At 33.9% G+C, this 24,475-nt stretch overlaps 1 protein-coding gene across 2 annotated transcripts in view; it reads left to right on the forward strand.

Annotated features, from left to right (window-relative positions):
* The window catches only part of Tomm70 (translocase of outer mitochondrial membrane 70), a 33,607-nt gene extending 12,469 nt beyond the window's left edge, over positions 1-21,138 (forward strand). For both annotated transcript variants that reach the window (XM_078044377.1, XM_005335060.5), the window contains 10 exons: positions 815-941; positions 2,105-2,214; positions 4,636-4,784; positions 7,130-7,337; positions 10,472-10,606; positions 10,919-11,026; positions 11,919-12,035; positions 14,975-15,072; positions 16,127-16,249; positions 19,040-21,138. In XM_078044377.1, coding sequence (XP_077900503.1) covers positions 815-941; positions 2,105-2,214; positions 4,636-4,784; positions 7,130-7,337; positions 10,472-10,606; positions 10,919-11,026; positions 11,919-12,035; positions 14,975-15,072; positions 16,127-16,249; positions 19,040-19,193 — 1,329 coding nt within the window. In that variant the 3' untranslated portion in view covers positions 19,194-21,138. The remainder of the gene's footprint in view (positions 1-814; positions 942-2,104; positions 2,215-4,635; positions 4,785-7,129; positions 7,338-10,471; positions 10,607-10,918; positions 11,027-11,918; positions 12,036-14,974; positions 15,073-16,126; positions 16,250-19,039) is intronic.
* The last annotated feature ends 3,337 nt before the right edge of the window (positions 21,139-24,475 follow it).

Genomic DNA, 24,475 nt, shown 5'->3' on the forward strand with positions numbered 1-24,475 from the left:
AGGCAAAAAGCAAGGGTTTTAATACCAGTGGGTGGAAAGGAATGAGACAGCTGAGTAGACAACTTGAGAAATGTCTGTATTTTAGGAAAGTGATCTGGGCTAGAGATAAATTTAAGAACCTTATTTTAGATATTATAGAAAGACAGTAGATATAATCGTATAGGGAAAGAGAAGTGATGAGGCCATGAAGATTCCAGCATGTAGATAGAGATCAAGTAGTGGGAGAGAATTCAAAAAGGAAACTGAGAAGGAACTGCCAGTGAGATAGGTGGAAATAAAGTGGCAACTCTGGAATATTGGCCCTTGGGGTTGGAGGGGGATAGCTATAGGGAGTTACAGAATCAAATAAGGAATTTTAAAAGATGGACTCTACTAGAGCAAGTGTTTTTATAGTTATAGAAATGGCTTAGAAGAGAAGCAGAGAAGAGATAGCTGAAAGAGTGAAGTACTTGATCCAGTTCATGAGAGAAGGGTTAGCTTTTGATGAAAATGGGTGTTTCCTCAGTTTTAATAGGAGCAAAGAAGGAAATGGTATGAAAAAGCTGCAGGTATTTTGGAGATTTGGAGGTAGAAAGATGTCCTAAGTATGTCCATTGCCTTATTAAAAAATATCTGGTTGCCTTAGCACAGATATTTGTATGAGCTTTTATAGTATATAGTAGATATTAATTCTTTGTACTGGGAATACATTTTTTATTATAGGACTCCAAATACTTGGCCTGCTAAGTCTGGAAAACTGATGTCTGTTGAACAGTACTTTTATTAATGTGATGACTCTGATCATTTCAATTCTTATCAATATTTTAAATTATAGCAAAAATGGAAAGAGGTGGCCGAAGATTGTACAAAGGCTGTTGAACTTAATCCCAAATATGTGAAAGCTCTCTTCAGACGTGCAAAAGCCCATGAAAAGTTAGACAATAAGAAGGAATGTTTAGAAGGTAAGAATGTTTTTGTTTTTACATATAAAAATTACTAGAGATGTTGTGGTCATTAGTAAATATTTATGAAACTTTATCTTGTGAGCAGATAAATCAGTTAATTCTCGTTAATAAAAAGTTAAATTTTTCCCCAATTGTTTTTTAGTTTAAATTGAAATTGCTGATATTTAAATATTATCTTTGTTCTCAACTATGGTGTTAAATGGGTATTAAAATTTGGAGCTTATACACCACACATTTTAAGTTTGGCATTTAGTAAGGATTGGTATAACTCCATGAGTAAGAAAACTAGAAAAAAGGTTTTAGCAAGTGATAGTGTTTCTAAGATTCTGCATATTTTCAGTTAATATCCTATATAAATATGAAATTACTTGAGTCTTAGAGAAAACACTTTTTTTGTCCTTCATATTTTCAGACATCTTATGCCCAATTGCAAATTATGTAACTGGTACAAAACATTCAAGTGAATTTGTTATTCTTAATAAATGCTATAAATGTTCTACTGCCTTTAATTGGCCTTTTCTGCTTCCAAAACTGCAATTAAAATAATAGAACACTGAAGTACATTTTTCTAGTTGACGTAAAGCTTGAAACCAGAGTGTAATATCTACAGCATAAAAGTGCTTTCTGCTACATGTTCAGATTTGCTTTTAAAACATCAATAACATTTAGCCATAATTAGTGTTGTTATAAATATCCCCTCCCCCACATATTGGGGATCCAACCCAGGATCTCACAAATGGAAAGCACACCTATCACTTTGTCATCAGACCAAAGTAACATTTTAAAAGGCTCATTTTTTTAAAAAAAAAAATCTGCATTATCAAATGCAAATGCTTTAGAGAACATTTTAGCAGAATTTGAGGTTTTCTTGTATTGTGACATTTGATAGGAGTGTTGGTTTAGAAAGGGGTAACCTAAATTGGAGTTTTAGAAGAAAAGGGATAAGAAAAAGAAAGACATTGTCACTAGCCAAAGTTATCAAGGGAATGTTAACAACAGACTGATTTGTTCAGAGAAGCAAAGATGTAGAATTGTGAGAAAATTGAGTTCAGAAAGAGAAGGGACAGCCATTGTTTTGAATATTTTGAATGGTTAAGGAATCACCAATCTTGTAAACTGCAGTAATTTCATACTAATACTTATGTTCCGATCACTTTTAGATGTCACTGCTGTATGTATATTAGAAGGGTTCCAAAATCAACAAAGCATGCTCTTAGCTGATAAAGTTCTTAAACTTCTTGGAAAAGAGAAAGCCAAAGAAAAATACAAAGTAAGTTAATCTGAGTTGGGTAGTGGTGGTGGTGGTGGGGGGGTAATACATTATAAAGGGTAATTTTTAATTTATGCTACTTGAATTTAGGCATGGTGATAAGGGTAACAACTGAAATTGTAACTGGATTATGTTTCTTTTTTTCCCTTGAGCTTGAGTTTATGGTATATCCTTTTTCAGTTGTACTATAGACTTTATTGAGTGCTATACTTGGAGAACATTGGAGTCCACCTCTATTTATTACTTGGCCTTTAAAGAAATAGTTTTATTTAATTCAACAAATAGTTATTAAAGTTCTATGCTGGAGGAATAGGGTCCCTTACCTTATAGAATTACAATTTAGTGAGAGAGACTGTTACTAAGTGTAAAAGACCTGTTGTAGCTAAGTGGCCAAGGGAAGAAGTAAGTAGAGTTCTAGGAGAGTAGCAAAAGATTCAGTACATATACGTGTGTGTGTGTTTGTGTGTGTATGTAATTTTCATCTCTAAATGTTAGTGGAATTACAGGTTTCTTCACCTTAGGACTTGAATATACTAAAATGTGTTGTGAAAGTATAAGAAGAATATAACTAATAGGTCTCAGTATCTTAAAACTATGGAACTTTTTTTCCTTGAGTATCTTATAAGGCTGGTATTCCTCAAAAACACTTTGTGAAACATCATATTAGGGTCTCATAATTGAGACTTGAAGGAATCTAGTTTATTTGTATATGTTTACAGAATGTCACTTTTGAGTAGACTAGTTGGTTTGCAAAAGTGCTAAGAAAATACGAATAACCTCTATTTGCATAGGTTACATATTGCTTTTCACATATTTTTTAATCACTTTATATGCTACTTTGTAAATCAGAATACTTTTCATATTATTTTGATTTTTTTAACAACCCTATAAAATAAATATGGGAAGTATTTCAATTGTGATTTTAGAGATGAGAACTAGAGGGTTAATGACATGAATGAGGTTGTGTAACTAATAAGTGGCAGAATTTTTATCCTTTTCCTGTGATAGTTAAGTCCATTGCTTATAGAATAGTATTTTTATTTTAAAATTTTAACCACGTGTGGAAAGCAGGGAGGTGGTAGCCTCATTTCTAAGCTAAAATGGGAAACTAAAAGACTTAGTAATTTACCCAATTTCCAGTAAATGCTATTTACATTTCTATTTAAGCTTTTCCCATAAAGTGATAAATGATTGCCACTATATATTTCTTCTCAGATCTGTCTTTAGTGAAATATTGAAGTGAGGCATATTTGTCACTTGATAAGTGATCCCTTTGATTCAAAATATTTTTTTGTTTTACTCTAAGACAAATTGAATCTCTTCCCAGGGAAAGCAGGAAGATAAATACAGGTGTTTTTGTAGTACTATAACGGACTACCACAGATTGGGTAATTAAGAAAGTAATTTGTTTCTTATAGTTCTGGAGGCTAGGAAGTTCAGTTCAGTATCAAGGTGCTGGCATCTGTAAGTGTCTTTGTGCTGTGTCATTCTATAGAGGTATAAGAGTTGATTTTTTTTTATAAGGAATCTGCTATTTTGATAACTAACCCACTTCTCAAATAATGATAATAATCCATTCTTGAGGATAGAAGCCTCATAACTTATTCACTTCTTATAAAGTCCATACTCCCAACAGTGTTGCACTGGGGACATATTCATAGCACAATTGTAGCAATGAGGTCCCCCTTAGATTTCTTTTTCAGTTTTCTTCTATCCTACACTTATCTGAGATTAGATAATTTACTTACAAAGCCAGATTCCTTTTTTCCTTTTTAAATACAAAGACATTAAAATCTACCAAGATAATAATGATGACATTTGTTATACATAAAAATTAAATATCATATTTTCATTTTAAACCTGTTGGGTTCAATTTTGAAAAAAGTCCAAAAAATATCTTATGGAGGGCTGGGTTCTGATGGCACACACCTGTAAGCCTAGCCATTTAGGAGACTTAATCAGGAAGAATGCAAGTTTGAGATCAGCATTGGCAACTTAGGGAGATCCTGTCTCAAAAATGTCTGGCAGACACCCCAGATTCAATCCCCAATACCACAAAACAAATATAATAAATCTTAATAGAGCTCTTTGGCTATGTTATAACTTTGTTATAACTATGTTAAAACTTTCAAAAATTATGCTTCATAAGGAGAAATAAGAACTCAAAAAATTATGAATCAAGTAGCTATGCCAAAAATAAATAATTAATATAGGAAATGTGCCCAGGAAATTACCATTTTTTTAGATGCAATATGACTTTCAGTGGTTTTTGCCAGTAATGGAAATCTTCAGAGGAAAGCCCATGGTAAATGGATTTTAACATTTTTTGTAACAGTTATGCTTAGTGTTATGCTGTGTGTATCCTTTTTCTTGATTAGTGTTTTCTCATTTCAATAAGTTTAAAACATGGTTAAATTTCAGAATCGTGAACCTCTGATGCCATCTCCACAGTTTATCAAATCTTACTTCAGTTCTTTCACTGATGATATCATTTCTCAGCCCATGCTGAAAGGAGAGAAATCTGATGAAGATAAAGACAAGGAAGGAGAAGCATTAGAAGTAAAAGAAAAGTAAGTATATTAAGCATGGTGTCTACTGAACAGATTTTTTGGTGCCATGTACTTATCCTTGAGCTTAAATGGGTTCAGTCACCTAAAAAAAAAAAATAGTATCCACAGATATGGATAGATAATTTAAAAAAATCTATATTATCATTATTATTGTAAAAATACTTCTCTTTCTACTGTGTGTTTGTTACTTTTCTGGTGGCTCAACTTTTTACTGCCACGACTAACCTGCTATTTTAAGTCCTTTGTGATATTCTCAAGTCAGCTGGTTTGAACAGAGGCACTAACTTGAAAATTATCGTGTAGCTCAACACCCAAATGTTAGAGCCATGTTATTTTCAATTTATATGTTGTGCGGTGCTTAGTAGGAGTGCTTAAGGAGTAAATTCTTCAAGGTTTTTTCTGCTTGCCCAGGAAATTACCATTTTTTAGACTTCTGATGATTGATCTTATAGAGAGCTAAAACCAAAGCACATGATGCTATGTTTACAACTGGAGATCTAGCCATACAAGGTAGCTTATGCCATCTAGCCTGCTTCCCATTCATTATTTATCACTTTTGTTTTGCAGTGAAATCTGACTCTCCTCTAAGAGAAGGCATAGTATTAGTACCAACATGACATTTTTAAATGATTTTGGATGGAAGAGCAATATTGTTCAAGTAGTAAAATATAACTGGATTTTTGCATCTAAAGCATTAGAGGGTTTGGAAAGCAGATTGTTTTTGATCTTTATCTCCCACTTTTTCTATTGTTGTTGCCACTTTTTAGATGTTCAAATATTAATTGATATTTTTAAAATTGTTCTTTTAAAAATCATAGTTGGGAAATAAATGTTTGAGATAACTGATATGATGTAAATTGATGTAAATAATTTCCTCTTCTGGTAAGGAAACAGTCTTTCATAAAAACTAAATGAAATTAATTATTTTAAGAGCTATATTGAGAGATGACAGGACATAGCTAGTTCTCATCAGAACACTAACTGGATTTGTCCTCAAATTTCTAAATTCTGTTTGACTCGTAGCCTTAGCTTCATCATCTTTTAAATGAAGCTAGTAGTAGTTATCTTGCATGGTTATTTAGGAGTTTTGTAATAGTTACCTTGCAGGGTTTTGGGGGGGTTTAGAGATCATGATTGTATTTACTTAGCACTTCAGTTCTCAACAAGGAGTAACTTTTTACTTTTGATTTGTTTCTGTTTGTTAGCCCAGTGACCTAAAGAATAAAAGAGAGTATAAGAACTATTAGAATATGATTATAGAAAATGTTAGTGCAAAGTTTAATTGATATAACTTTTAAGTTGCATGCCAGTTTTCTTTATACCTAATATAACAACTGCAATGAGAAAATATAATTTATACTGTCTTATACAGATGTTCCTTGACTTAATGGAGTTATATTCCAATAAACATGTCAAAGGTTGAAAATACCATAAGTCAAATGTATTTTAAGCTACTGTGTATTATAACTGAGCAACATAGTACGCTGTAGAGTATTGGTTTTGTCCTCATGATCCCATGGCTCACTGGAAACTGGCTTGCTGCCACTGCATAGAATCATACAAGAGTATTGTATCGCATATCACCAGCCCATGGTAAGATTAGAATTCAAAGTATGGTTTTTACTGAAATGTATCAAGTTAACACCTTAAAAGAATAATAAGCAATATTGTGCTCACTGCAGTTTTAAAAACAAGCATCTTTTAAAGTCCTATTTGATAGGAGAGTCTTCCTTTAAATTTTCTTCTTTAATAAGTCCAGTTAATAACTCTAGGTCTGTTCTTTTAGGTAACACGTGAATCTTCTTAAGAGGAGTCCATTAGTAATTACCTGTCTTCAATCTTGTTCCCTTTTTCAGTCTGTGCTCCACAAAACAGTGATCTTTACAAAGCCCGGCTCTGATAATACTTCTTACCTTGGCTTCTATGATAGTAAACTCATTTGATTATTTCCTATTTCTCTGTTCCTCTGTTAGGCATTAAACAACTGTTGAGTGTTATCAATGTGCCAGACAGGAAGGAAAATAAGCCAGGATCCTTACAGACCAGTCTGTGTCTTTGATTAGCTCATCTTTTGATGTATCTAAGCCAAGGTGTTAACTTCAGAATTCTGCCATTGACTCTGCAGGTTCTTTTTAACAGCCAACTAAGCCATCAGGAAAAACTCATTTTGCCTCATAAATCCTAATTCATTTAACTTCTACCTTCCAACTCCAGTTCCACACTGGTTGATTAACTTCTTAAGGCAACATAGATAATTACTTAAAATAGGTGTGATAAATGTGGCAAGATTTTAGCATTTGGTCCTTTCATAGTAAATCATTACCTCTGTTTGTTTTCATCTTCAGTTCTGGATATTTAAAAGCCAAACAGTACATGGAAGAAGAAAACTATGACAAAATCATAAGTGAATGCTCAAAAGAAATAGAAGCTCAAGGCAAATACATGGCAGAAGCATTATTACTCCGGGCTACCTTCTACCTGCTTATTGGCAATGCCAATGCAGCCAAACCTGATTTAGATAAGGTCATCAGTTTGAAAGAAGCTAATGTGAAGGTACATTTTGAACTGTATGTGCATGTGAAAAATTTAAAAAATAGAAATGATGCTTTTATAGATATTTTGCCAGCTATTTTAGCATTTTATTTGTCATTCTCCAAAAGGGTATTTTTGCTTCAGATGAAATTATACCTAATGCTGAGAAAATAGGAGTAGTGAATCTAAAAGATAAATATTAATAATATGTATCTTCAACTAGGAAAGTAATTTTTTTTGTAACATCTAGTAGTTTCAGCTTCCCAGTGTAGCTATTTCCTACTATATTGGACTATGTTTGGGTAATGATAAGGATAATGTAGCAATGTTATTGGTACTAGTATAAGTAGCTTGAGATCCATAATACCAGATTATAAACATGTTTAATGAGACTAAACAAATAAGAAGAAAGGTTTTGTTATAGGAAGAAAAAAAAACAGGTTCTAAAACTACAATATATTTTGTGTTATAGGAAGGAAATAATGATTCTAAAAATGTGATATATACCTATACTGAAATTTTTTGTAGTTGTGTGGTTGGGATAGCTTTTCATTTTCCAAGTGTTCTTAATGTGTTTGTGATAATTTTCATAATTAAGATGGGGATATCTTGAATTACATGATTCTTTTACTTAGTGCTACAAGACACAAGTTAGCCAACTGTTAACTACATTCCTTCTTAGTGTTATAATCTCTGTAGCCTGTTTCTTCATTGAATTAAGTGAACTCAGTAGTTTCTTTCACTTCCAAATGAATCATTCATATATTGGGGAAGATAAAAGTTAGCTTAAAATTTGTAAAAGTTTCAAAATTAGATTTTCTAGTTGACGATAACTTCCTAATGTATTTCCTGCTGATATTTGTGAAGACTTGTGATCTGTTATTTCTTTGGGTTTTGTTTATTTGTTTGTTTGTTTTTGGTACTGGAGATTGAACCCACGGGTGTTTTACCACTGACCTACATCCCCAGCCCCTTTTTATTTTTTTGAAACAGGGCATTAAACTTTTTTTTTTTTTTTAAGAATGTGGAGTCCATTCTCGTTTTATATATATATATATACATGTAATTGACCTACATAGTGTTGCTTTGAACAAAAATTTTTTTATTTTTTTAGTGCTGGGGATTGAACCCAGGGCCTTGAGCATGCGAGGCAAGCACTCTACCTTGATATAACTGAGCTATATCTCTAGCCCCTATTTATTTTTTTAATCAGAACTTTTAATTAACAGCAAGTAGTAAAGATATCTGCTATATGCCATGTATAAAATTAACCCAGAATGGATCAGATTTCCAAATGTAAGAGCTTAGAAGATAAAACTCTTAGAAGAAAACAGATGAGTAAATGCTTATTATAATACTATTAGGCAGGGGTTCCTGAGATATGACACTGAAAGCACAAATAGCCAAAAAAAGATAACTGGACTTCATCAAAATTAAAAACTTTTATGTTTGACAATAGAGTTTTACTCAGCCACAAAAAAGAATGAAATAATGGCATTTGCTGGTAAATGGATAGGAATGGAGATAACTATGCTAAGCAAAATAAGCCAGACTCAGAAAATCAAGGGTTGAATGTTTTCTTGATACATGGAAGCTAGAGCAAAATAAGGGAAAGAAGACAGTTGGAGATGAGATCGATATCAAGATATAGGGGGATATCAGTGGAATAGAAGGAAGAGAACAAGAGGGAAGGAGGAAGGAAGGGAAAGGGGAAGAAATTTGGAATGTATTTAACAAAATCATGTTATAGTCACATGTAAAGGTACCAAAGGAAATTTCACCTTTATGTTTAAGTAGAAAGCATTAGTAAAAAAATAAATAAAGGATTAAAAAGATTAGAGTTGAGGAGAGAAAATAGGGAGCGAGAGAAAGGGGAAAAGGGGGGAGTGGGAATTGAAACCAGATTCCTTGTATAAATAATTTTATCAATGAACCCAAATACTGTGTATAATTATACTGCTCTAATTAAAATTTTTAAAAAAACTTTTGTATAAAAAAGACACCATTAAAAAAGAGAAAAACACCTTCCATAGAATGGGAGAAAACACTCATAGTTTATTTATCTGGTAAGGGCTTGTAATGGCTAGTAATAACATGAAAATATATATGCTTGCCATCAGTAGTTATTAGGAAAATGTAAATCAAAAGCACAATGAGAGCTGGGCATATTGGCAAATAGCTGTAATCCTAGCTATTTGGGAGGCTAAGGCAGGGAAGTTCCAGGCTAACTTGAACAACTTATTGAGACCCTTTCTCAAATTAAGGGGCATGGGTAGGGGTTTAAAAAAAAAAAAAGGCTCAATGGTAGAGCACTTGCCTGTACGAAGTCCTGGGTTCAGTCTCCAGAATGGTGATGAGGGGACCACAATGAGATGTCACTTCATTCCTACTTGGATAGCTATATAGTAAAAACAGACAATAGGATGTAAATCAAAAAGATGGATAATAGCATTGGTAAGGATGTAGAAAAATTGAAACCTCCTGTTGCTGGTGAGAATGTAAAATGGTAGAATCTTTTTGCCAGTTTCTTAAAAAGTTAAATATATAGTTACCATGTAATCCAACAATTTCACTCCTCAGTATATACCAAATATATCCATGAATGTTCATAGCATTGTTATTCATGATAACTAAAGATAGAAGGAACCCCCGTGTCCATCAAGTGATGAATGGATAAATAAAACGTGATATATCTTTACAATGAAATGTTATTCAGCCATAAAAAAAGGATGGATAATATACGCTATGACACACATGAACTTTAAAAGCATTTGCTAAATGAAAGAAGCAGTACAAAAAAAAAAAAAAAAAGACCTCGTTATATATGAAACATCCAGAATATGCAAGTCCATAGAAATGAAAAGGTGATGAGTGGTTTTTTCAAGGGATAGAGAGTAGGAGAGAATGGAGTGGCTGTTAATGTGTATGGAGTTTTTTTGGTGGGGGGGGGGATGATGGAATATTCTGAATGGTCCATGCACAGTCTAGTGATAATGATACTAAAACAACTAAAGTGATACTAAAAACAACTGTTGACATGTACACTTTAAAGGGATGACCTTTATAGCATGTAAATTCCATCAGTTTGTTTTTTTAAAACAACTAAATTGTGTGGCGGGGGGAGTAATGATGAACCTTTTGTTTTGGGTCCATAGCTTCGAGCAAACGCCCTCATCAAAAGAGGCAGCATGTACATGCAACAGCAGCAGCCTTTGCTGTCTACTCAGGATTTTAACATGGCTGCTGACATTGATCCTCAGAATGCAGATGTTTATCACCACCGAGGACAGGTAAGTTTGTTTCTTACCTAGGGTTCTGATCTATAGATTGAGTTATTGGTAACCAGTTTTGAGAATTTCTTGATTTTCTTACATCATTTCCAATAGCTGTGAAAAAAAATTATAATAGTTTACAATTTGAATTGGCCTTTACTTAATTCATCTTGAACATTTTTCTTAATTATAGGTTAGTTTCTACAAATTAATTCGGTATTGAATAATTACTACATACTGAATATTAGCTATGATAACAGAAGAGACACTGGGTACCTATTGACATTTAGTTTTATTATTTTGAATTGCATTTATGTATTTTTTTCCTAGCTGAAAATACTGCTTGATCAAGTTGAAGAAGCAGTGGCAGATTTTGATGAATGTATTAGATTAAGACCTGAGTCTGCTCTGGCACAAGCTCAGAAATGTTTTGCATTGGTAAGTAGTACTTTGTTTTGTAATTCCTAATTATTTTATTTGCAGGGTCAACAGAAATGAGTATCTCATTGTCTTTCAGAAAAATCTGTTTTTCACCCAAAGGATGACTACAGGGGGTACATCTTGACAGATATTTGATCCTGGGTTTATGCTGTCCTAAACAGAACTGGTCTGCTTTTCTAGAATAGAACAGCATAGGAAAAAAAAGCATTTTGAGGAAATAGTTTATAATCATGACCACATAACTGTTGTCTTCGTTCTTCCTTTATGGAGCTGTTCCTTGACACTCGGAAACACAAAACTGAAAAGGTGAATTTATTAAAATTAAGTAGCCAGAGTCCTAAAAGAATTTTCCTTTTAAAAAAAGAAATTGCATTTACAACATAAACACACTCATAGATGAAAAATGAGACAAAAATTTATCAAGTTAAAAATTCCTCCATGTTGCGGGGCATGGTGGTGCACACATAATCCCAGCGGCTCAGGAGGCTGAGGCAGGAGGATCATGAGTTCAAAGCCTGCCTCAGCAAGAGTGAGGCACTAAGCAACTCAGTGAGACCCTACTCTAAATAAAATACAAAATAGGGCTGGGGGTGTGGCTCTGTGGTCAAGTGTTCCTGAGTTCAATCCCTGGTACTCCCCCACCCCCCCAAAAAAAAAAATTCCTCCATGTAGCTGGGCACACTGGCGCAAACCTATAATTGCCAAATTTGAGGCTAGCTCTTTGGTTCCCTGCTGCTGTGATATTTCCTTGAAACCCTCTGGACACAACAAATTATAACAAATCACCTGCTTTTCTGGAAAGAATTATGTAATTTTGTGTTTTCTATAATATGTTCTAGAAGTTGTTGAATTCTTGGTTTGACACCTATGTTTTGGTTTTTTTAAACAGTATCGCCAGGCATATACAGGAAACAATTCTTCACAAATCCAGGCAGCTATGAAAGGTTTTGAAGAGGTCATAAAGAAATTTCCAAGGTGTGCTGAAGGCTATGCACTGTATGCTCAGGTAAATGTGATTTTTCAACAACAAATTTTTGAAGAACTGCTTAATTACCTTAGGAAAATTTATTGTTTGTAATTGGATGGGGAAAATATTCATGGAGAGGTGTTTTATTTTTCCTTGACTTTTTTACCCAGGGTATTTTAAGGCAATTTTAAGGCTACCTTGAAGTTCTGAGCTCAAGTGATTCTCCTAAGTGCTGTGATTATGGGCACCTTCCACTGTACCCAACATAGGAAGAATTTTCTTGTTGTTTAATCATTGTCCTTTTAAATGGTTAGCTAGGCTTTTTAATTTAATTTAATGGCTTATTTTAATTTCTTTTTGGTTTGTCTAAAATTTTTGATGCTTTATTGTTATAGGACTGAAGCTATGAAAAGTAGAATTTAAACTTGAATTTAACCTTTTAGTTGAGTCTGAAATTAAAAAACTAATAATTTTTTTTCTTTTTTTTGCTGTTTTTTACAAATGTCTTTAATTTATGAGTCATTCAATGGAACATGACTTAAAAACAGGTTCTGAACTGACAAGAAAGAATAGAGCAAGCATATGAATTTGATGGCATATGGCTAGAGCAGTAAAACATAAATGCTACAAATGTTTCACAGCATATTTTTATGATATAAATCACTAAATATAAATTGCATTCAATACTTAGTAACTTGGAAATAGGCAGAATAGTTTGACAATTGGGAAAATTCGTATTACCCTTTTAGCAACATCTATTATCTTGGTTTAAGATGACTTGAAAATAAATAATAGTATTAACAGTATTTATTTATTGAAATAGATTTGTAACCAGGGTTCTGTGCATTATTATGTAATATGCTCACAATGATTGCTAAAACAAGAAGTTATGAGTGTCTTTCTTCTCTGAGTGAACATCATAAGGCTTATTAACCTGAAGTATACAAAATATGATGATTGTTTTATCTCTTTTAAAATAAATGCAGGGTAGTTTTGTTTTGTTTGAAAAATTAATTTTCAAATCACCTTTTTCAATAAAAATGATGAGCTTCTTAATGCTTCAGTTATACTTTGCCCCCTCTGAGTAAATTGATTTTGGTATCTGCATAAACTGGCAATCTCATCAGTGTATAGATTTTCTGACTCTTTTTATTACAAAAAAATGTTGGAGTTTATTTCCCCACAAACATCACAGAACTCAAAAAACATTTAAAAATTAATAACCCTGATAGATTCCTCTCCCTACACCATTCTTTTTTCTTTTTAAGTCCCCCCACACACACACACCAACCATTCTTAAGGTAGCCTATTTTAGTTTTAGTTTTCTTCATGCTGTCTTGAGGCAGGTTATAAGGAAATTTAGGGAGGGACCTTCACATTCCTGCATTATCAGGATTGAAATTATGGGATATGAAACAATCCAGAAGTCATTTAACCTCAGTTTGAAATAATGTTATTTCTTAGTCATAGTTCTTTATAGTTCCTGGGATAATAAAATATGAAACATTGGTTGCTAATTACATATAAAAATTTTATAGAATGTGTCAAAGTTCAAATAAGGCCATTGTACATTTTTATCAGATGACATTTGTATTAATTGGGTATACTGGGGGTTATACCTTAATTAGTAACAGACCAGAAAGTGTCACTACCATCATGGAATTTAGAAGGGCTTTTTTGGGTGCAGATTTCTATGAGGAGCTAAGAGGTAGCAAAGGCCATTGAGTAGCTTTAAAGAAACCAATACTATCAACTTTTCTGCAAAGTTTTTTTTTTTTTTTTTTAATATTTATCTATTTATTTTGTGGTTCTGGGGTTTGAACCCAGGGGTGTTCTACCAAGATACACACCCTCAACCATTTGTTACTTTGAGATAGGATCCCAATAAGTTACCAGTACTGTCCTCAAATTTGTGATCTTTCCTCAATCTCCTGAGTCACTGGGATTACAGTGTGTGCTACCATGCCCTGCTTCTGCAGAGCTTTTCTTACTTGCACATTCCTTTTCAGTGTTACACCTTCAAAATTGGTTTGACTTGACTTATATGAACTGTCTTATTAGTATACGCATTATGACAGTGTATTTGCACTGAAATTTTAAATTTTTTATTTACATAGTTAAATGTAATGTAACTTTTATACATATACACATATATTTAAATGTAAGTCCTACTTCAGTAGTTCCACAAATATAATTAAATAAATTAACTGTTTTTAATCCTCAAGACTTGGGCTTAAACACTAAGAACTCTGAAAGTTCTGAGCATGATCTGGTATCCATATAATCTATTTTTGCCTTGAAATTTTTGTAAAAGTACCTGATTACTGGTGCATTGGTGCTTGCCTATAATCCTAGCTACTTGGGAGGCTTAGATAAGGAGGATCAAAAAGTTCAAGGCCAATCTAGGCAATTTATTGAGACCAAATGTCAAAATAAAAAATATAAAGGACTGGGGTTGTAGCTCAGTGGTAGAGCATCCCTCTACCCATAGTGTCCCATCCCCCCCGCCCTCAAATTACTTGATGTCTGCTTTTATTATCAGTCATCTTTTAAGGAATGACTAACAGTTAACACATACAGGTTAACTTATTAACTTATCCTTCCAAGTGAGTATTGCCCTTAAGATATATATTATAATAAATTATGAGTAAGCAGACGAACATACTTGTGAGATTGTAATATTAGAACTGTCACTCAGAGTGGGATTTTCTTATTCCACAATTTCCCAAATTATCTGGTTATATATAGCTACTTTCAAAAATGAGAGGACAGTTAAGATTTCATATTTATACCAGTGCCACCTAGAAACTCCAGTAATTAAGGTGTAAAATTTAATTCAGTTTAAATAACAATTATTTAAAACATAATTTGGTAATGAATGGATAAATGAAGTAAATATTAATAATAATAAGCAATATACTCTTAACTGTTTAGGTTAACAGTTTTCTTTAATATAACTGAAGTATCTCCTCACATAGGCATTAACAGATCAACAGCAATTTGGTAAAGCTGATGAAATGTATGATAAATGTATTGATTTGGAACCAGATAATGCCACAACATATGTTCATAAAGGGTATGTATTTTTGTGGTTCTGTTTGTTCCAATAAGATACTAAATTTCTCCTTCATTGTAATAAAGTGGGTTTCTTTTGGCCTTTGAGGAATGGGACTGTGGTATCTATGAGTTCATCAACCAGTTTCCTAACACTTATAAATGCTGTTTCATTCTTATATAAAATTAATAAATGTCCTATTTTTTACCCTAGGTTAAGGGTTTCAATTTTACTTCAAAGCATCCTGTCAAACATTACTTATATCAAAATAGGAAAAATACAGAGTGTGCATTTCTATCCTTGTGTACTTAAATATAAGAAACTTCAGGCTGGGGTTGTGGTTCAGTGGTAGAGTGCTTGTCTAGCATGCATGAGGCACAGGGTTCTATCCTCAGTACCACATAAAAATAAAGATATTGTATCTACCTAAAACTAAAAAATAAATACTAAAAAGAAAAAAGAAACCTCGCTTAAAAATGTAAAAATTAAGGAATGCAAGGCAAGTCAATAATGGATCCCAAGCCAGGCGTGGTGGCACACATCTGTAATCCCAGCGACTTGGGAGGCTGAAGCAGGAGGAATGAAAGTTCAAGCCCAGCCTCAGCAATTTAGCAAGGCCCTAAGCAACTCAGTGAGACCCTGTCTCTAATGAAATATAGGAAAGGGCTGGGGATGTGGTTCAGTGGTTAAGCACCCCTGGATTCAATCCTTTTATACAAAATATTAATAATGGATCCCAGACCTTTGGATACTATTGTGTTGTATGTGTGTGTTGTTGTGATGGTGCTGGGAATTGAATCCAGGGCCTTACAACTCATGCTCTACTGCTGAGCTACACCCCTAGCCCAGATGTGTTTTGTTTTTGTTTTTTCTCTTTAATAAGCAACTTAGACTATAAAACCAGTAATAGGTTGGGAAAAAATCCACACACAATGTGATGCTGACTATGTACTGCTTTGAGTAGTTTTTATTTATAAGTCAAAATAAAATTTATTGAGGATGGAAATTGTGTAATACATTTGTGTTTCTGTTAATACTGAGCCATGGTCACATGACTGCTTTTTTGCATTTGCAGTTTACTTCAGCTTCAGTGGAAGCAAGATTTGGATAGAGGTTTGGAGCTTATCAGCAAAGCTATTGAAATTGATAACAAATGTGATTTTGCATATGAAACCATGGGAACTATTGAAGTGCAAAGGTAATTCTAGAGTCTGTTCTTAGCAAGTTTTTGGCAGCTCCATAGGATACCTTGTTGTTCTCATTACATACATGTAGTTATGCCTATTGATGCAAGCTTCCTTTGAAACTATGTAACTTTCAATTGCCTCATTTTATCATTTTTTAAAATTAAAAATCACACTTGTAAAAGTTGTATAAGTTAAATTTATGCATTAAAAACAGAAACTAAGTCTTCCTCTAATATCTGTCGGGTATTCTTTCCTCTTTTCACCTGATTCATGTTGGAAGGGAAAAAAAGAACACATGTAATGTGCTAATATTTTAGAGAGTATAGAACAAGAAAGATTGATAGCCAGATTGCCATGAGATCTGTATTCTACAAAGCAGCAGACAAGGAACAAGCAAGTAGGCAAGTTGCAACATCTTCTGAACCCCCATGAGTTTTCTTTCAAATTGGGGTTGTATCAAATTATTTTTTTCCAACTCTTGACTTCCCATAACTTCTTGTTTTATATCCAGAGTTGCTTTTAAAGGTCTACGTTTACAGGTATAATTGTTGAAGCATGGGACTTATTGTAGTACAGCATCTTAATGGTGGCATTGCCTTCCATTTGAGTCCCTATTTTATCAAAGTCAAGTACTGAACTTGAGGTGTTTTCCAAATATTACTTAAATTGATCTATACCCCGCTCTTTATAAAAGATGGAGAATATAAAATCCTGAGTTCAGGTGAACAGTGCAGAAACTAATGCCCTGACAGATAGGTTAACATGGTTACACAGTGAGTCAGGAACAAATACAAAATTCAAGTCCATATTTCACCGATGCCAGAATTGCTAATCCTGTCACTATCATTGGTTAGGAATTTGCACAATATCTCTTAATTCCCCATCATTCTGGCTTCCTGGGATCCTTTTCCTGCTACAGAGAGACAGAATAATGAATTGTGTGGTTCTTTTGAATCATTCTGTACTGACAGTTGCATGTAAATAGTTATAATTTGTTAATTTGAATAATATATTCTCTTACTAGAATAGGTTATTTGTTCTTAATTGTTTTTGAGCAAAGTTATGAATCTTTTTAGAAAGGTGAATCTATAAAAAGACTTTGCATTTAAGGTGTTTGTAAATCCTGCTGAGACCCCTTATTTAATCAAGTGGTTTGGTGAAATTTTAGTTAATTGTTCTTTTAAGAATTCCATTGTAAGGGCTGGGATTTTAGCTCAGGGATAGAGCACTTGCCTAGTATGTGTGAGGCCCTGGGTTCAATCCTCAGCACCACAAAAAAATAAATTAATTAAATAAAGGTCTTAAGTCCACCTACAATTAAAAAACAAGAATTCCATTGTAAATCTTACTTTACGTTTAAATAAAACTAATGTGAACGAATGAATAAAATCGCTGATTATGCTAGTATTTAGCATATCTACTAGCTGTTAATCTAATATCTGAACTCCTAAAAAAAGGGTTTTTTTGTGTTTTTTTTTTTAAGACTAGGGCTGGGATTGTAGCTCAGTGCTTGCCTAGCACATGTGAGGCATTGTATTCAATTCTCAGCACTACATATAAATAAATAAATAAGGTCTATCAACAACTTAGACTTTTTTTTTAATATTTTTTTATCAGGGTCTGGGACAGTGGCTCAGTAGTAGTGCACTTGCCTGGCATAGTGATGCGCTGGGTTTGATTCTCAGCACCACATATAAATAAATGAAATAAAGGTTTATCAACTAAACAAAAAAATTTTTTTTAAAAAAGACCCCTTTAAAAAAATAAATCACTCATATAGGCATACGTTGTAGTGAGTTAAATATGGTCACTCTAGAGGTTCCTCCTCTTAGAGTCTAACTGGAAGACTTAATAAATATAACTAGAGACTTTATAAGTATTTGTTTTTGGATTACGTACCTGTATGCACATTTACATAGTTAAAACAATAACAGTTGTTTCTCATTAACTGTATAAAGCCTAGCCACACTTAAGACTGTTAAGAGGTCAGTTTTATCTTGTTGCCCAAGCATATTCATCTGTTTACTCAAAAAACAGTAATTATCAGCCATAATACTAGGTTCTGGAACTTGAAAGTAAGATTATGATGTAAATAAATACACATTCATCTAACTATGCATGGAATTAAATAGAACTATGGGCCCATAGCTGTTAAAGCAGCTCATTCCCTGTTTTTGGAAGGGAAAATATTTTTCATGAGGATATGGTATTTGAACTAAGCCTTACAAAGGTGAGGATTTGACCAGAATCAGGCAAATGGGCAATAAATAATCTGAGTGTTGTAGCAGGAATGAGTGTGTGGCAGAGTCAAAGAATGGAGATTGTTTGTCTCTTTGTTACTGAAGTAGAAGTGCATGGGATTGGGTTTAGGGTGGTAAGAGAAGAGGTAGAAAGAAGGTGGGCTTGCATAAACCTTCAAAGTTAAGGCCCCTGAAGGAAAGGCTTCAGTTCTCTGAGGTGGTCCCTGCTTTCTAAAGGAGCCCGTGTTTCACCAGAAACATGAAAACTTGAGGAACCAAACAGAATTATGATTTTAAATAACCTATATGATTTAAGTGTAGCCCCTTATCTATAAACAATGTAAGAGGTATAATGGAAGCACACAGTATTCGTAAAAGTAGTTAACATTCCCTAAGTGTTTTCATTGTGCTAGACACTTTTATTTTATGAAAGAAGTTATCTTATTGGAATCATAGTTGAAACTTAGTTTGTCAGACTTCATGTAGCAGCACTTATAGACTTTATTAGATACTGTGAAATGCCTATTTAATATGAGAATTTTAAACATTTTGTTCTTTTAGAGGAAACATGGAGAAAGCCATTGACATGTTCAACAAAGCTATTAACCTGGCCAAATCAGAAATGGAGATGGCTCATCTGTATTCACTTTGCGATGCTGCCCATGCCCAGACAGAAGTTGCAAAGAAATATGGATTAAAACCACCAACATTATAAAACAAGGGGAAAGGAGACTGACGTTCTTTTTAAAAGAAGTTTACCCCCTCTTCAACTGAACCCTAAGGACACTCATGAACTGTGTTGAATGGTGGAACTTAGTATTCCCCTTTGTGGTGTTGTCATTCTTTACCTGTTTCATGTTTAGGTGTTGTGGGCGTGGCTGTTGAAGGAAGTTCACAGTCTTGCAGCTTTTATTCCCTGTGCAACAAAAGCTTAGAACCTGTGAAAGGGATATTAAAACAAAGTTGCATAGTAATAATTTGGCCATGCAAATAAAAACTTTGATTTGTTGATTCAGTTTTTTTTTTTTTTAATGGGGTGGGGGTGGATTATGTTCTGGGTGATTTTGTCTAAATATATAAATATATGTGTGTGTATAATGTGAGTTTTACAATATGTTGTTTTTAAATTAACAAGTGTATAAATAATTTCTTTTATATTCAATTAATCCTTTTTAGTTGATTTTTTTTTTTTTTAAGGATGGAAAGCTTAAATGGGGATTAAAATAAATCGAGCGATCCTTTAACCATTGCCAGCATGCACAATGCCTCTGATTCTGCAGAACTTTAGAAATTTAAAAGTCTACAACAGCTGGTTTTCATTCAGTAAATTTTGCAGGAGTCAAGATATTCTGATTGATAATCTGTACAAGAAGACTATAATGGAGAAGTGGACCAGGAAAAAAGGTAAGCTGAAATAGAAGGGTGTTCATAATTGCCAATAACTTTTTCTGCAATAAGTACTATTTTAAGCATACTTTTTAAAAAAAAAAAAAAAGTATAGGTTATGTGTATAGCCCAAGTAAACATGGAGTGTGTTTATGGGAGTGTTTAATTTGCTTAAATTTTCTAGTGAAGAAAATATGGCTAAGTTCAGAAAGGATGTTAAGTCTTGGAGCCAGAAGAGTTGTGGGGGTTTTGGGGATTTTTTGTTTGGTTTTTTCAAAACATAGTATTTTTTTGAAATGACAGGTATAGATAGTGCTTTAGCTATGGCTACATGTGCTTAAGGAATTTTGAGCCAGTATTTTCAAAGACATTGAATACATGCAGAGTGCTTTTTTGTATTGTGCTAACCTTAACCTCTAAGGACTAATGGCCCATTTCTAGGTCTTCACTAGGTATACTAACAGCAGATTTTTTGTTCTGTTGGTTTTATCTGTACTCCTCCCTACTTAGGAATCACTTTAGTGTATTTCCAGTTGTTACTTTTATAGACCATCCTTTGGCTTATATGCAAAAGGATCTTTCATGTGGGGGAAGGGCTGTGTTCTTAACAGGTCTTTTCTTTTAGACATCAGATAGGGAGGGATTTATTTAAGTCTGAATATAGTAAAAGAACAAGCCTTATGTTACACTTTTCTGGAAATGAAGTCTAATTATAGTTTACATTGTTGGAAATAAAGGAACATTTACCCTCTTTAAAAGGGTGCTTTATCCTGTTGAAACCAAAAAGATTTTGTCTATAAATGCTATCTTTTTAGAAACTATTAGAAATGATTCTTCTTCCAAAGTCAGTCTTTGGAAAATATTGAGGCCGCTAACAGATTTTAGTTGGGATTGTTAACATAATTTAAGATTGGGATAATGGAAAACTGGAGAGCTGTGCTTTTTTTTTTGTTGTTCTTAAATTATGTATCTATAGGAATGTTCTACATCTCTGAATGACCTCTGGCTTTAAAAAAAAAGTTTTTATTTGCATGGCTGCATTTACATTACCACTGACATTTTCTTCTACTCTTCTCCTTTCTTTCTCCTTTGGGTTGGGTAGAAAAAAAAAAAAGGAACTGAAGCATGTGCCATTCAATACTGTCATTCCAAATTCTCAGACTATTGCCTGTTGTGAAACTATTTGAAAACTGCACTGAAAGCTGCATCTGTCTGTATTTTTTTCTTTGTAAATGACCTCACCTGTAAATTCACGAAATAAATATTACGTTCAAGCTTTTTTATGTATTCTTTGAACAGTAAGATAGGTAGCTTTTTATTACAGTTTTAGATAATCATTCTTTTGAGCTCAAACTAACTTTGAAAATAGACACGTACAAGTTGGTTGGTGTGAATGGTGGTGTTTCCTGAAAGCATTCATCGTTTTTACTGTGAAACAAAGCTTTACAGAGAGCCAAGAGAGCCACATTCCTTCAGACAGTCTATAAACAAGAAGACCATATAGTTTAACCAAACCAAGAAACTTGGTTTGGTTAAAAAAATTTTTATAAAAGTAATAATTTCCCTAAACTGTCTTGGTAAATTCTGTTGTATGATCTCTGTTTATAACAAAATAACTTGGGAGTAGTTAGGGAAAGGGGTGGGTAATCATTCTGTCTCCAGTCCTCTACTAATTTGATTTGTAAACAAAGTGACAGAATTTTAAATTTAAAGTTTGTAAGTTTTAAAATACTGATAGGAAAAAAAAATGGTCCCCTAAAAAATATACACATCCTGTCCTTGGAACCTTACCTAAGATGGCAAAAGGGGATTTTGCAGATGTGATTTTATTGAGAGGAAATTACACATGGGAAGTGTAATGGCATACCTTCTTTAAAAAAAGAAAAAAAAAAATTTAAATGGTACTAGGGATTGAAACCAGTGGGTTCTACCATAGAGGTCCATCCCCAGCCCTTAGTTTTGAGACAGGGTCTTCTGTTCCCAAGGCTAATCTCAAACTTGTGGTCTCCTACCTCAGCCTCCTGGGTCACTGCGTTATTGGCATGCACCACTGCACCTGGCCAACTTTTGTCATTTTAAGCCACTGAGTTTATGATGGTTCCTTACAACAGCTATAGGAAGCTAATGATACTTTCACTGTATGTGTATAAGGAGAATTATAGTTCAAAGTTCTTTTTAGTATCCCAAAGTAGAACAACTTCATATGTACTGAAACTGGCCAAAGGTGGTTTAGGTAGTGAATGTACACTCAAGTGACAGACTGGCATTTAAGTCAAGAGCTGGAGGTATTTGTGATTTAAAATAAGTAGGATCTTGGTATAATCACCAAGCCAAAAAAGACTGCCCTTCAGGTATAAGGTAAAAATTGAGATCCCCTTGTCAGTATCCTAGAAGAGACATCAAAAGGAAAACACCATTTTCAAGTGTTTTGGAGCTCATAATTAGATACCATAAAAATAATGAGTGATTTAAGGTGACAGTACACAGATTATACTTGGAACTGTTACTTCTAGATGGTCTTCCTGCTGAATACCTGCTCATCACTGGGACAATAGCTGTGGTGTTTGACCCCATTCAAAGGGAGGGGAGGAGATTAAAGGTGCGAGTAGGCTTAAGGGACATGATTCCTGTCATTCAGAGCTCAGAAACACCTAGCTCAGTTCTTTTGTTAGTGACTGCAGAAGTGTTGTCCTGAAAGGGTATGGAGAGTTTTTCTAGAGCAATAGCAGGATGAAACTTTAATTCAAAGGGGAATAGGATGAATAATGCTGGGGTTCTCTGCAGAGATAACCCATACATGGTTTATCTCTGAATAACTTCTGTACTAAACAACTTTTACCTGCTTTTTTTCAATATCTGCAGTACAAGATTTTTACCCATATTTGCAACTACATTTTCCTGAATGCTGGCAGAAGACATGTGATTCCTAGGTCAGACAACAGACTTGATGATTTAGAGCACAGCATGCAAGTGCCCCAGATCCTAGGGGAGGAATGTGGTGGATCTAGGTGAATATAGCACATGCAGTGGATTTTCGTTGCTGCCAAACCTTTAATGAGCTGGTCACAGCAAGCTGCCTGACCAGAGACTTAAAAGAACAACTAAGGTTTAGGTAAGGAGTTTTCTACGAGACAGGGAAACAGCAATCGTGACAAAAGATCTAAGTGACATTAAGTGCCTGAGCTGAAAATGAGCCATCCAAATTGAGTCCAGCAAAATGAGTTGTTTTTAAACTGGGAGAAAGCAGTAGTGGAGCTGTATGTTATCAGAATTATGAGGACTGGGATTGTGGCTCGCATGTATGAGGCACTAGGTTTGATCCTCAGAACCACATAAAAATAAAGGTATTGCATCCATCTACAACTAAAAATATTTAGAAAAAAGAATTATAAACATATTTAAGACCATTTGTGTAGAGACTACTTCAGGGAAAATATATAATAGAGGGGCAAAAAGTAAAACTTAGAAATGCTAGTTTTTAGTGAGGCCGAACATGTCTGCAAATGAGTCACTGACAGTCTTTGTCAGAGAAATGTCATTGTAATGGTGAAGGCATATCCTGCCTTCAGGGGTCTGAAAAGCAACTGAAATATAAGAATTATCTGGTAAGCAGAAATGAATTTAAGAAAGTGAGTGGAAACCAAAAATTAGTCCACAAGATGGCAAGATTTAGGCTTTGTTTTGAAAGAGAAACTGAGAATGAATCTAAGGACAAGATTTAAAGGACAGAGCACAAACTAAAGTGGGGTGCTAAATCATTTCAGAAGAGCTGGTCATCACAACAGAATATTACTGCACCTTGCCCACCATGCTCCATGCTTGAAGATTCTTGTCCACTTAGTGGATTATGAACCAGTTAAATCACTGAACAAGAAGCATCCTTGTATGTATGTTTTAGTTATATGACTACATCGAGGGCTTCACTTTTTTATTGCTGATTTTTAACAAGAACATTTAATCTAAAAGTACATTTTCTTCCAATAACTAGCTTTCTCTTACCTTCCAAAATTCATTCAAGAAGAAACAAAACCAAATGAAGACAATTTGACAAGTAATATGAAACTGCAACATAAAAGCGGTTATGAGGCATAAATGAGAAGGAGCAATGTTAACTCCCTGCTGTAGTGGCAGTCAGTGCTGGTTATCTTTTCCCTTTCTGTCCCCTCACCTCATACCCACTCACCACCAAAACCTATCCAGCAGTGCTTAAAAAGGTTAGCCAGTAGAACAGAACATTCATCTTGAAACCTCAATTCTTATCTAAATCTTTTTTCACTTGGTGTACTTTACATGGACCTAACTTTTGGTAGCAACAAGGAGTTTCCCTAAATTTCACAACCAACAACTACAATAACAGGTTTAGAAACCGTTATTCATTCAGTTGCAACCAATGCAAAACCTACTACTACCTGTTAGTTCATCTTCTAGATCAAAATCATTCTGCTTACCTGCATGTCCTATTTCAGCAGATCATCGTGGCTGTGAAAGATTCACTTTAGATGGCTAAATGTGTTGCCTAAACTAGAGAGGTCCAAAAGGCCCCTAATAAGATATAGGTTCAACTTGTAATATAGCAGCCTTTAAAGTACTGTACAAAAATAATAATTGTGT

This window comes from Ictidomys tridecemlineatus, chromosome 3 (assembly GCF_052094955.1).
Source record: "Ictidomys tridecemlineatus isolate mIctTri1 chromosome 3, mIctTri1.hap1, whole genome shotgun sequence".
In the NCBI taxonomy this organism is placed as follows: Eukaryota; Metazoa; Chordata; class Mammalia; order Rodentia; family Sciuridae; genus Ictidomys; species Ictidomys tridecemlineatus.